This window comes from Emydura macquarii, unplaced genomic scaffold, assembly GCF_026122565.2.
Source record: "Emydura macquarii macquarii isolate MOO-44397 ecotype Brisbane River unplaced genomic scaffold, CSIRO-AGI_Emac_v2 contig_2994, whole genome shotgun sequence".
Lineage (NCBI taxonomy): Eukaryota > Metazoa > Chordata > Testudines > Chelidae > Emydura > Emydura macquarii.
The window spans coordinates 5185744-5200303 of NW_027133131.1; the positions used below are offsets into that span (position 1 = coordinate 5185744).

A 14560-nucleotide genomic window follows, 5' to 3' on the forward strand; every position below is an offset into this window, starting at 1 on the left:
ACACCCCTGAGCAACGTAGTTCTACTGACCGAATTTCCTAGTGTTGACCAGGCCTAGGAATTATTTCATAAAATCCTGGATTGCTTCTAGGCCCTATCTGCTGGCCTCTTGACAAGTAGTGTATTTATTATGTGATAGTTTATATATTGGCTTGGCAGAATTCAATTTTTATTTGTAATATAATTTTGACAGTATCAATGTTTATTTTTAAGCAGTTTTTATTTTTATTGATTTTTAAATTGTTCACAGTTGAGGGAAATTACTGGGGGGGACAACTGTTGGGGGAGGTCAGACAATTATTTAATGACAGTAGGTGTTGAGATGCAAAAAGTAAAAGCTTGATAACCATTAAAACACAAATTGTCAAAATCGCATGTCAAAATACACAAAGTAAATATCCTTAAATCAAACTCTACCAAGTTCAGAAGCAGCATTTTTCTTTCTTTGCCTATCTGTAAATTTTGATGATTATTATGGAAATATTTTTTCATCGGTTTGTGTGTGCAGTGAAATGGACACTCACCAATTAAAAATAGATTCCTTCCAAGCCTAGTTACATAGTACAATAATAACCCAATCAGGATTGGCGATCAATAGTGTATGGTGTTCATTCTTTTGAAGAATCTGTAGTAGCTCCTTTTGCTTTGACTCAGTGGTCTCCAGTTAGACTCCACAGAGTCACATCTCAGAATTTAGAAGGAAATTTTCCCATGTGCAGAAAGCGAGCACTTCAAGCCACTTGTAAACCCTCAAATGGGGCTCACATGCTGCATAGACTTTATGCTGTTCCTCTGCAGAAGGGTGAGTTTCAATAACAGTGTCTAAGGGCTTTCTGAGCTTTTCTCGCCATAATAACTTCCTTCTCTTGTGAAGCTGACATAAGAATCCTGGTCTCTAACCACTATTTAGGTGCCTAAATAAGGGCTGGATATTCAAACTCTCATCAAATTTCAGCACCCTACATGGCAAAGGAGCTGATAAAAAGTGAGAGGTTTTGATAAATGCTGGTCCAGTTCTTGGTACTGAGCACACTCTGAATGTCTGCTCTATGTTCTGCTTTTCTTTGTTTCCCCCTGGATAATGTGGTCCCTTTCCTTGTAAAAGGGTGTGATTCCTTGCCATTGCTCCGTGAGCATTTTCCCCTTGAGCACATGTAGCTTGTCTGAGTGCATCCAACTGCCCACCCCTGGGCTCCTCCAAGTTTCTGTTTTGCCTCTTAAGAGTGTTTTTGTGAGTGTTACAGGGTAACCTTGCCCACTGTCCTTGAATCTCATCATCTAATACTGCTAAGCACCCACCTACCCTGTTAATCATTTCACCCATAACTGTCAAGTGGTGCTCATTTTAATTTTACTACCATTCACTGGGTTTCATTGTCTTGAAAGATCTTTATCTCTCTCTGGACTGATGAGTGCCATGACATTTTAGACTGATAATGGGCTTGTCGAGATCTGTAGCATAGGGGCACACTTCAAAATGCACCCCTTGATTTGTGCCACCTTTTGGCTGATCTCCACTAGGTGTGTTGCAACAGACTAACTAGCATGTTCTAAAACTCTAGTGTACATAAAGCGGCATAAAACACACTAGCCAACACATCCTCACACACCTTTTAAATCCTAAGCTACATGTTCACTGCAGAAAAGTGTGTCTTCATTGAGAGAGCTATCTACCTCACCCCCCCCGTCATCTGGGGCTGACGCCAAAAAGCTATATTGAAATACAGCCTACCGGTGCTTGGTCTCTACTAGGATTTTTACAATGAGATAGCTATCTCCCTTTTCTGTCTTCACTGCACAGTTATAGTCAAGACAAAGCTCTTGTTCGCTTGGCTTGATGTTTTTGTTTCCTAGCCCTTCCACCCACTTACCAAAGCAAACTGTGTAACTGTAATTTAATACATACGATTCAGAGTCCCCAAAAAGAATTGCTCCCTCATGAAATCTTAACTTTGCCCCCTACTTTATCTCTGACATTTGCTGATATCTGATTCTAGCAAAGCCGCCACTAATCCAAAAGCCCTTCCCCAGCTAATTCTTTAGCAGTTTCCCATTTAGAATTTAGCAGTCCCCCCTTTGCTATCGAAAGCAGGATATTAAAGGGGAATTTGTAATTATATCAGTCTCTTATCCAGGTTAATTTGTAAACAAACCTAAAAAATGATCTTACAAAAGCATATCTCTTAAGAACTAATTGTAGTGTTCTAATCGTAGTGTAACCCTTTGGCCTGAAATGTTCAGTTAGCTGCCTCCTAGATTTTAAATCATTTTGAGGCATGCAGAGTGTTATGCAACTTTAAAAAATGTATTGGAAAAATACCGGCGGCTAAACCCTGCAGCTATAACTGAAGGCTACATAGCACAGCTATGGTACCTTACATTACCTCTGAACACAGCTCCATCAGATGTATTGCTTCTCTTTTTCTTGCCAAACCTCTCATTCCAAACTCCACCTTAACCTAAACACACAATATTCCTGCAACCTAATGTCGGCAAAAAGCCTCCAGTCATAAGATAAACTTTTTTTTATTTGTTGATGACAGGTTAAAAGACTGATACTGTCTTGACAGATGTTAGGGTTTATTACCTACCCTTCAAGGTGTATTTGCTCTGCTGAGTTATGCTGATGTATTAAAATGGAAACTTTCTATGGCTGTTTGGCTTTGGGCTTAAGTATAGATTGTGTGTGTGTGTGGGGGGGGGGGGAGGAGGAAACACTGTGATTGCTTACCTAAACTCTATCAAAAGATAAAATAAGATGATAAATTCTCTATGCTGCTTGTGCTAAATGGTTCATTATAATCTCGTGATAATAGCAATGTAGTTACGGTTTTAAAACACTTCAACTGGTTATACTTTTCAGGTGCTTGGAACTTTTTAATAAAAGTACCGTTTGAGCTGAAGTTACTTGTGCTTGTTCTCACCCCAAAAGTAAATTATGTGGGGTATTCTGTGTGGCCTTTTTTAGTTGGCCTGTAAGGTTTTTGTGCTGGGGCGCATGTGTTTCTGCAGCACACGGGACACTGGGGTCTCAGTCCTGATTGGTGGTACCACAAAGCAAACAACACATTTCCAAATGTGGAAAGGGATGTGTCGTCATGCTTTGCCAGGAGGACTCACTCATAGCTCAACAACTGTAAGGACTAGATTTTCAAAAGTAACCCAGAACCCACAGTGGAAGCTAGATTTTTTTCAGAACAGCTCATTTCCCATGTAGGCACCTAAATAAGTTGCCAGACTTTCAAAAGTACTCTGCACCCAGCAGCTCCTCTTGCTCTCACTAGGAGCTGCTGGGTGCTGAGCTCCTAGAAAACTCAGCTATAAATCTAAATCTCTCCTTTTTCTTTATGGGAAAACTTGGATTTCAGAGTCTGATGCTACTAGGTGCTGAGTATTCTCAACTCCTACTGGCTTCAGGGAGAGTTGAAGATGCTAAGCACATTGAAGGATTGGACCCCTGGACGTTTTTGTAAAGAACGTTTTGTTTAGAAATAGCTAGGCCTGTTAAGGGTTTGGAAAATCACTTGCCCCACATACACTGCCTGGGACTAGGTACGCAAGAGCTGATGCTTCTGAATGTTTGGAGACCTATATGTAGAAATATAAGTCAATGTGTTTGGTAGCTAGAAATCAGTACATAGCAGTGAGATGGCAAAGGTAATATTCTGCACTGTAATATGCGGTCAAAGGAGGAACAATGACTTTGCATTTTCTGAGTTTTGTGAAGCTAGAATCTCAAACATAATGACCCTTTGTTTTCGGCCAGTGTAAAGTACACTGGTTTAAGTCCTGGAAATTGTTATGATCAATCCTAAACCAGAGCTAAAAAAGCACAGTTGGGTTGAGGGACCAGTTTGGTTTAAAGACCCATGATCAGAAAAATGGGTGTTGACTTTTGTTTGCCAAAATTGCTCTCTTCATTCAGAATGCAAAATCCTGATCTGTATGAAGGCCCCAAATGGCCTCAGCTCATGCGTCAGTATTGCTAAAAGATTTGCGTAAGGCTAAGCATGTGCCCAGTGCCTTGCTGAATCAAGGCTTAAGCATAGAGATGTCCATAGGAACCCTCCACATTCTGATTAGTGAGTTTTAAGCCTATGCTTAAATGTTTTTTTAAAGAAAAAAATCAGACGAAAACTGCTGATGTTAACTAATGTTTAATTGTGAGCAGGGCATAGCTTGTGTTCATAGCCGATTCAAGTAGCTTTTGCTGAACAAATATTGCCATGTGTCCTGTAACTGAATTGTGCACATTTGCCCAAGTTAATCTATACAGTCAGAGAAGGACATGGTGCCATTTCTCTGAACAGTATCTGCAGAATGTAATGCAAACTTTTCCTGATCACGAAACTGTAAATTATCAGTGTTTTCAAAGAATCTGCCCTTTGCACTCCTGCCATGCCTGTGGAATATACACTGTTCAGGGTAATGCATGGGGCATGTTAATTACAAGTCTAGAATTCTCTTCAGAAGTTTTGATGGTGCAATAAACCACAGGAGTGAAACCTGATGAGACATTTCAGGGAGTGGGATGAAGAAATGGAAAAACTTGCATTGTACACGCAAACTACAGATTTACTGTACTTTCAGTTTGCTAGTGTAGACAAGGCCTCAGTATTTAGTTTTAGGTGTAGACTAGCTCTGTGAATTTTTTTTTCAATTAATTCCTTTAAAATGTTAATTCCACAAGTATAGGGAGCAGTTTGTTGTTTTCTTCTAAAAATGCAAGGACCAAAATTTAGGGGTTTTGAAGACTTGCAAAAAAGGGCTGTAGTTACTCTTTATTATACCTGTCATCTTGCTAAATGGTTAGGATGCAAACAGTATGTGAAATCAGTTCTCCAAAAGATTCACAGTCTAGATCACTGAACATCTTGGAGTTTTTCCCTATGATGACCCTTCCTCTTTAGCTTCTTTGCCTGTTAGAGTTAAGCAACTTCGATGCATTTTAATTTAGAATGTAGGAATTGTAGAGTTACAGGCTGAATTCTTGCATGATCAGGAGGGGCATTCAGCACACACAAAGGACTTTCAATGTGATACTTCCTTCCCTGCTCAAAGTTCCCTGAAATAGCAGATTATCCTTTCTACTACAGTGCTCTCACACAAGGCTGCCACAGCCAGCACAGGAGCATGGCCCGAGGAAGGGGCTAGGTACCGTGCTCCATAGTTCTTTTGCAAACAGTTTTTTAAAAAAATATTGTATGTGGCTTGGGATAGAACATATTAAGGAAGCAGGTTTCAAACAAAAGAAAGTACTTCTTCACACAACACATGGTCAACCTGTGGAACTCATTTCCATGGGATGTTGTGATGGCCAAAAGTATTAACTGGGTTAGAAAAAGATAAGTTCATGGAGGATATGTCCATCAATGACTATTAGCAAAGATGGTCAGGGACATACCCTGTGCTCCGTGTGTCCCTAAAATTCCAACTGTCAGAAGCTGGGACAGGATGACTGGATGGATCTCTCGAAATTGCCCTGTTCTGTTCATTTCTTCTGAAGCATCTGGCACTGGTTACTGTCAAAAAACAGGATACTGGCCTCAATGAACCATTGTTCTTCCCCAGTATGGCTATTCTTATGTTTTTAAGGCCTATCTCCTGCAATTGATATTATATGAACAAAGAGACATGGTGGGGGCGGTAATATCTTTTATTGGCCCAACTTCCGTTGGTGAGAGAGACAAGCTTTGGAGCTACCCAGAGCTCTTCTTTATGTCTGAGCTGGGCTGTCTGCCCACATCCTAGGTCCCACTGACTTAAATGGGACTCTCCACAGAAATTCACCCTCATTCAACAATCTGCAAGGCTAGGGTCTAGAACATGTATGGTGATACCAGAATTCCTCACCTCTTTTTTTATTCCACCTAACACAGGATCAAATGCTTCCCTCGGATTATGGGAGCTATGACATTGCTGAATCAGCTTTAAGTGGCAGCAGGAAGCAGTGACCTGCTAATTCAGGAGACCTAAAGAATGTGGGAGAAAATATAGGTTTAATTATTATGTAGCAGTGCAAAGGGACAGAATATTGTCTCGTAAGTGAGCTTCAGGGTCATCCACTGCAGGAAGTTTTTGGTTTTACCCAGTTTCTAGGTATTTGTGTATAATTCCAGGATGATGATTTTTACTCTTGTTTATTCTCTTCCCCTTGCTTTGTAAACAGTCATTCTGACAGATGAGGAGGTCCAGAGGAAGAGAGAGATGATAATGAAGCGAAAGGAGGAGGAGGCTCTTAAAGAAAGCATGAAGCCCAAATTATCAGAGGAGCAGCAGAGAGTCATCGACATCCTTCTCGAGGCTCATCGCAAAACTTATGACCCCACCTACTCTGATTTCACCCAGTTCCGGGTATGTTCCAGGACCTGCTTTCTCTCCCTTACCTCATTCACGCAGAAGAGTACCTGTTAGCTGTTACTAGGAGGACCTCTGCTGGTGGTAGAATGCTGTGCAATAACTTCTAAGCTAAAGAAGTGGTCTCTACCTCTACCATGACCCAATGTTACAACATATTCGAAACCTTCCTCCTAACTAGCCGTATGGTAAAGGAGGGTGGTCATGACCCCCTGAAACATGTTTTATGACCCCCCAGGTTCAGAATCTATCAGCTTAGGGTGCTCCCACAAAGGACAGCTGTCCATTACTTGAAGTCTTTAAATCAAGACTGGATGTCTTTCTAGAAGATATGCTGTAGCCCTCACAGAGGCTATGGGCTTGAATCAGAAATTACTGGGTGAGGTTCTCTGTGGCCAGTGTTACATAGATCAGACTAGATCACAATGATCCCGTCTGACCTTAAAATATATTAATCCATTCCAGTTGCCATCCATGAGAGAAATACTATATGTCAAATTGAAGCCTATAGGTTTATTGAATTAGTTGGATTCCTCTGTGGTACACAAGGACTTTGGAAGACAAGTTTTTTACTAGGAGGGTGGTGAAGCACTGGAATGGGTTACCTAGGGAGGTGGTGGAATCTCCATCCTTAGAGGTTTTTAAGCTGAGGCTTGACAAAGCCCTGGTTGGGATGATATAGTTGAGGTTAGTCCTGCTTTGAGCAGGGGGTTGGACTAGATACCTCCTGAGGTCCCTTCCAACTCTAATATTCTATGATTCTATGATTCAAACATGCAGTAATTGCATAAAACCTTTCTCTGCTCAGGACGCAGTCTGTTTTTTTAAATAAGCTAAAATTTAAGGAGTAACGGACTATATTCTTATTTCAATAGTGATCTGAAAACTAATATTCAAAACCTTACCATGTGCTGAATGCTCTAGTTAAATATGGCCGGCCTGATCCCCATCTGGAGTAAATCAGCTTAGCTCCATTGACTTAGGCTGATTCACACAACCAACTGAGGTCTGGGCCTATAAGTGGAACATTAATAGCTTAAAATTAGAAGAAAAACCTAAGTGACTAATATACCTGATGTATCTACTATGTTAGTTTTAACACAATTGCTAGTTAATTTTAATTATAGAATTATATTAAAACTGTCTTAAAAACCCCCACAAAGCACAGTTAGAAGGTAAGAGTCCCAGTGCAAAAGGACACATGGTTGAAACTATTGGTAGCCACATTTAAAGTACTTCTAAGTCAGTCTTGCAACATTGTCATGACAAGTTACCATCCCAGGAGCAATTTACTAACCTGCCCTTTCCCAGGGTGGACACTGGGTTCATTGGACAAGGTATCGTAGGAAGCAGCCTGGCATCAGCCAGGAATGACCTGAGCAATCTAATAGAAATAGGAAAAGACCAAGGGTGAGTTTTCCAAAAACAGTCGGCACCATTTCAACTCTGCTTCCATTGAAATAAAAGAAAGCACAGATAGGCCAACACTGAGCACTTTTGGAAATTCTCCCTGAAAATTCTATGGTCCACTGGATTGCACCCTTATCCTCGGCCAGGGTGTAGCCAGAACCATAGCCCTCTACCTGGGAGAACACCAAGAATAAAGAAAAATGCAGTGTTCCTTTGTCAGCCCACTTTCTCAGAGGTATAATCAGTCCCTGTGTTCTGTTCCAGCCTCCTGTGAGAGCCAACTCAAGCAATAGAACGACAGCTAGATGGTCATCGGTCCATACGCCTAGCTCCTCATCAGAAGACTCTTCAGATACCTTCAGCTGTTCTCAAGGTATTGTGCCTGGCTTGCTCCCCTACAAATGATAGTCACGCAGATAAGTCAAACTAGGGATTTAAGCTGGGTTATTTTGACACTTTGGCAGTTCTGACGCCTCATGTCCTTCGTTTGGGAAACGAATTTCCCCAACCTCATACATACCAAACCGTAAACACCTGCTTAGTCCCATTGAAGTCCGGAGGGACTGCTCGCGTGCTTTTAAAGTTAAGCATGTTAAATGGTTTGTTCGTTCGTGACTTAATTCTACATTTGGCTTCCAGCACAAGACCGCTTTGTAACATCTCCCAAAGAGCCCAGATCCTTGAGCACTGACGTAGGGTCCAGTCATCTCTGCTGCTTGCTGGTGCAGAGAATGGGGCAAAAGGAGTGGGGAAACAGCTGATGTGGCCACAAGCTGTTAAAGGGAGGGGAGTTGAATATAAGAGGCAGCCCCTCTTGCTCCAAACCTGAAGCAGTCCCTCTGTGTGGAGGGTTGTGTGACTGGGAGGAAATGGGTAATGGCAGAGGACGTCTGCTCTGCAGGGCATCGCCCTCACAAATCCTCAAGCAAATACTTCTGCGTTAATGACTGTGCATTCCTGCTCCATGCTGCTAATGAAGGGCTGGTGGTGCTACACCAGTCCAGAGGTGCTGCAGCTTTTAGAGCGCAAGAGGGAACCTGGCTCAGAGGAGAGGTGGCTGACTGGGATGCTACTGAGAGCAGGAGAGAATCATGGGAAGGGGGTTTGCTGTAGGTGGACAGGGGAATTCTAGGGATGGCGAAGAAGCCATATCATTGGGAGATTATTTACTGTAGGCATGTGGCTTTGTTGAACAGGAGGGAGCAAGTAGGGAGAAGATAACAAATAAGTAAGCGGTTGGGACATGGTGTGAGGGCAGAAGACCTGCTAGGGGTAAATAGTTGCAGGGGTGGTATTAGGGAGTGAGGCGATTATAGCACAGGGGATATTGGTGCCTGGGTGTGGGGTACAGGGGGTGATGTGAGTTACTAGGTGTGGATACAGATTGCTGGGAGGCTGTTGGGGATGTGCCAGGTGAGGGATATGGGCTGAATGTGATGTAGGTTTTCAAAACAAATAGAGCTTTAGTGTTGCTTTGATTCCCATATTCTCCTAATTGTACCACAATGGGTCCAGCAGGATCCTTTTCCAAGGACTGCTAAGATTCCTGTAGTGTGAGTCAGCTCACTCAAATGTAGATTGTTGCTTATTCTTCCCCACTTATTTTTGCTAAGCTATTCCCTAGCCTAAGCCACCTGAGAGTAAGGCTGTGATTGTGCATTATTTATTTTGACTCTCTCCCCTCTTGCTTGATTTTTATCCTAAAGAACAGATTTCTGTGTCATGGGAAACAGTGCAGCCAAGATAAATATCAACCTCTTTCCCCTCCCCAGAGGCTGTAGAGCACACAATGTTCTCCAACATGGCACTAAATGAGGACAGTGACGAAAGCCCTCCCATGGACATTAACTTCTCGCACCTCTCCATGCTACCTCACCTGGCTGACCTTGTTAGCTACAGCATACAGAAAGTGATTAGCTTTGCAAAAATGATCCCAGGGTTCAGGTAAGGATGGGTTTGTTCCCAGAAATTGGGGGGCGAGGGAGGCGTTACTTTGATTTTTTTTTTTGGTTGAAATCTCCATGTCTTTCCAGCTTTATGCTGCTTGTTCATTTTCCTAAGCTTGTCTCAGCTCTGTTGCTACCTTAAGCCCAAGCATTCTTCCTTCTTGATCCTTCTGCAACTCAGCACTACCTCCACTGAAGCCATCACTGACTCCTCTTTCTGTTGCTTCTCTAGCCTTGTCCATAGTGGCCCTAATCCAGCAAAGCACTTAAGCATGTGCTTAACACCCATCAAAATCAATGTCACCGTGTCCTCAGCCCCCCTCACCAGCTTCCTGTCCATCTCTGAATGCCAATTCAAAGGCATCCCTTTGGTTTCACAAAACACTCCCATTTTGGTGACTCCCTGTGGTTTGGTGTGTGTCACTTGTGCTGCCATCTCTTAGTCAAAGGCTAATCATTAAATTTCATCTTGAAAAATGATAGGTAACGAAAATCTTTATTCAGTTTACAAATCACTCTATAACCTTAGATTCAGAGAAGGCTTGTGGTGTTTTGTGGATTGCCCTGAGGGCATAGCTGGACTGGAAGTGATTTCTGCCGGGCTCGACTCTGATTCATGATAGGATGAGGACTTTTCCAGAGCTCCCAGAAGGAATAACTAAAGCACTCACATCTTAAAGCTTACTCAAATGACAGTGTCACAAAGGCTTCAGAGCTCTCAAGGATTTTATGTTCCTGAGAATTCCAGGAACAGCTACTGCTATTCTCTAATTACTAGTATAGATGGTGAGCTGATTATTTGGTCGGGAAGTTAATCATGGATTTCAGCTACATCCCTGATACGTGCAGCCATCTTGGTAAAGCCAAATTTGCCTTTTCTTTTTTTTTCTAATTGACACCAATGTATTTGGATCCTCTTCTAAATTCTGGTCTGTTACACTGGTGTAAATGCAGAGTAAATCCATTGTAGATAATGGAGTTACTCCAGGTTCACATTGACACAAATGAAATCAGAGTCTGGCTCCTCACATACAGAAGAACTCTTCCTAATTTGCTTTCTGCTTGCTCGTCTCACTTTTGCTCAATAGCAGAATTTTTTGGCAAGGTTCAGCGACTCAGTGTTGGAATCTTCTGCCCACACAGTTCCTTAGTCCAGGATGCCAGTAGGAACTGAGGGTTACTATAATATCCAGATATGAATAGTGTTAGTGGTTGGGCCACTAGATAGTAAATACTATTTAACGTAAGCAAATATTAGTTAATTTGAGAACCAGAGAGTAGGTGTTAGATGGATCAGTCATCAGCCACCCTGATGAACACGAAGATCTGAGAGTTACTGTGGGGAAATCATTGAAAGCATTGTTTCCATCGCTAGTAATGTTAAATTTGTGTTTGTGAGGCTCTTGGATACTGTGGTGATGCACACCACAGAGAGGCCTATCAGCAAAGCTTTATTTTGAGATCACAGCATCCCTGTGGTAAAGTGATGTCCTTGTTCCCCATTATACAGATGAAGTAAGAGACCCCAAGAGGTTAAGTGATTTGCCCAAGATCACGTAGCAAGTCGGTGCTAGAAGCAGCATTTGAACACTGGTTTCTTGACTGCTACAGTCCATGCCCTCTCCCCTTGGCTACAGTGTCTTCGAGGCAGTTCAGTTAATAATAGGACAAATGCTGTTCAATACTTAAGCATGCTTATTGTCAGTACTAATGCATTATCAAGAAATAAGTCCCTTGGAGCAGGGACTGCCTTTTTGTTCTGCTAGCATCAAGAGGTCCTAGTCCATGATTGGGGATCGTCGGTGCTACTGCAACACAAATAATTTAATAAAAGATGGTACCATGGTGTCTTCATTTCTGTTTGAAACACAGAGAAATTACTAGCTTTGCAAATAACTTCCCTTAGTGTCAATGCTATTTTCAAGCTTCTAAGGGGATATTGCAAGCTAGAGAGACTAATTCCAAGTTACCCAAAAAACAAACAAAAAAACAATACAAGGTCCCTTTTCCCTACTCTAACTTGCTTAAGCATTTAATCCTGAGTGAACTGCAGTATCTTTTTACTGCCATTTCAATTCAAAATTCCCTTTGGTGGGTCATTTGGAAATTAAATGGACTTAGTCAGCTTCTTCTGTATTTATTTAGTTCAAAAAGGTCGCTTGTGGAGCTAAGCCATGTCCTGTGTGAGTGGCGTTTGTTTATCCATTGCCGATCTAGCTAGAGGGTTGGTGTTAGATTTCCTTGAAGTTTCACTGATTATTTGTTCTTCTCTCTCTCACCTTTCAATGTTCAGGGATCTAACAGCAGAGGACCAGATTGCTTTATTGAAGTCCAGCGCCATTGAAATCATTATGCTTCGTTCAAACCAGTCATTTTCCTTGGAGGACATGGCATGGTCCTGTGGCAGCAATGAATTCAAGTACCAAATCAGTGATGTTACCCAAGGTAAATTAGCTCTTGCTACCACTGTATCCAAAGCACAGCATGGGTCCATGGCAGCTTGGTTGCTTATTGTAGGTTAATACATTTGTCAAGATATAATTTCCCTACCCTTAATATAGACTTTTGCATTTAATATAATTTAATGCCACTTTGAGGATGCAAATTGAGATCCACACCAATTCAAGGAATGCAAAGCTAAGGTGATCATAACTGTTATTTTATTAGTATAGCTGCAATTGGATACTGATGTGTAATTCATCTCTATGCGGAGCTCCAGCACAAGGCCCCTGCACCCCTTACATTCCGCTTGAGACCCCTGGGGCATTTACATTTAACAGCCTAATAAGTAATCTGAAGATAACACTCCTTCGAATACTAAAGAAAAGCACAGATGGGGTGAAGGAGAAGGGAGCATGACCCTCTATATCTGGTGGAATGATTCTCTGCCAAAGTCATGTGCATAAGAAGTTGTCACTCCACCTGTTACCTGCCCTTAATGTAACATGATAACTTATTTGACCTGTTTTTACGGTCTCCCATCCTCAAAGGAGGAACCTGTAATCAGTGGTTTGAGAGCTATTGGTGAGTGACTTAATGTAAAGTCCGAGTTGATGTTGATAAATCTCAGAAGAGCTCCAAGAATGAATTGAGGTCTGGAAAACATGCCTGCCAGTGAAACGTCAATCTGTTTAGTTTATAGTAGAGAAGATTAAAAGGAGACTTGATCACCATCTAGAAGTACCTATGCAAGGAGAATATATTTGATAGAGGAGTTTTTAATCTAGCAGATGAAGTCTTAACAAAATTCTGTGGTTGGAAGTTGAAGGCAGAAAAACTCAAACTGGAAACAAGATGCAGTTTTGTAAGTGAGGGTAACTAGCCGCTGGAACAGCTTCTCTAGGGGTGCGGTGGGTTTGCCATAGCTTCATCTTTCTAAATGAAGATGGGAGGGTCGCATGTTCGAGGGTTACTAATTCACTTAGCCACAAATTCCATTTTGCAGAATGACTTGGGCATATAGGAACCTGAGTCTCATTGAAAGTCCCTGGGACTTAAGTGGTGACTTAGGTGCTTAATCTCTTTGTTAAGAGAGTCTAAGACACTCTTCTATTCAGGCTCTCTTGCTAAAATAGATACTCTAGTTCAACCACAAGTTATTGGACTGGATGCAGGAATCCCCAAGTGGAATTGTCAGGCTTGTGTGATGTAGGGGGTCAGCCCAGATGATCTGAATGGTCCCTTCTGGCCTTGAAATCTGAGCTTCCAGCAATGCAGTCCCTGCTGCTGTCATTTGTGTACAGCACTTGGGAGGTTCCTGTTTCCAGAGCAGCTGGCTTAGAACAACCCGCTGTTATGACAGTAAATGCTTGGAAATGATCTATTTGCAAAAATGCTTTGGAAATGAGAGCCAGTGTGTGCACAAAAGTTCGGCAGGTCACGAGTGCAGCACAGATGTGACACTTGACTCTGTTTTTCCCTCGCACCGTTGTGACCCACACACTCTCCTTTTGCAAATCAGCTAACTGGGGATCAGCATGCTGTGCTTTCCAAGATCCCCAAGTGCCAATGATTCCTTCTCCCAGCTCCTAAAATTACTGGCTTTTAATGTGCATCGTGCCAGCGGTGTACTAAGATGATAGAACGCCGGGGTCCCTGCTCCAAAGCCTGATGATTTAGCGAGAGCCTCCCCAGGAGAGAGGGCCAGAAATGAGATATAGGGAGGGTTGTAGGTCTGGAATGAGGTGAAGCTGTGGGGAGAGAGGGAGGTCCCATGACTAGAGTAGCAAGGCTCAGGTGTGTTAGCGCTGTGTGACAAATGCTTTATTGCTTCATGAGAATGAAAGCTTGGAACTGATACATTTTCAACCACTTAGCAGATCCTCTCCCATTGATCAAACTCTTTGCTGGCTGAAGGGACCCATTGCAGATATCGCTGATACCTCTGGCTTTGCTGTCACTTAGCAGTTGACCTCTGAGATCTGAATTCCTGGATGTAGAAAGGACTATGCTGTGGTTTTTGTCTTTTAGCTGGTCACAACCTGGAACTGCTAGAACCACTTGTGAAATTTCAGGTTGGCTTAAAGAAGCTGGATCTTCATGAAGAGGAGCACGTGCTCCTGATGAGCATCTGCATCCTCTCTCCTGGTAAGAGAAACTTGATGTCTGGCTGCATGTTCTGTGCTCAGAGCCAATAACCAATGAGCAGCTTTTATTTGTGGGGCTGCCACCCTCAGCCAGGACCTACAAAGCTAACCACCAGCCATCTACAGGAGCCTGATCCCAGCCCAAGCAGGCCATGGCAGCCCTTACAGCCATTGCTGAGTCAGGGAGCAAGAGATTCAGAATCAATTTGCCAATATGCTGTATGTGGGGCTACACCTTTAAAATCATTCGGCGACTGATGCT

General features: G+C 42.4%; 1 protein-coding gene across 4 annotated transcripts in view; it reads left to right on the plus strand.

Moving 5' to 3' along the window:
• Positions 1 to 14560, plus strand: part of VDR (vitamin D receptor) — a 99156-nt gene that overhangs the window by 78289 nt on the left and 6307 nt on the right. For all 4 annotated transcript variants that reach the window (XM_067529777.1, XM_067529778.1, XM_067529779.1 and 1 more), the window contains 5 exons: positions 6169 to 6353; positions 8031 to 8139; positions 9539 to 9710; positions 12006 to 12157; positions 14183 to 14299. In XM_067529777.1, the coding sequence (XP_067385878.1) occupies positions 6169 to 6353; positions 8031 to 8139; positions 9539 to 9710; positions 12006 to 12157; positions 14183 to 14299 (735 nt within the window). The remainder of the gene's footprint in view (positions 1 to 6168; positions 6354 to 8030; positions 8140 to 9538; positions 9711 to 12005; positions 12158 to 14182; positions 14300 to 14560) is intronic.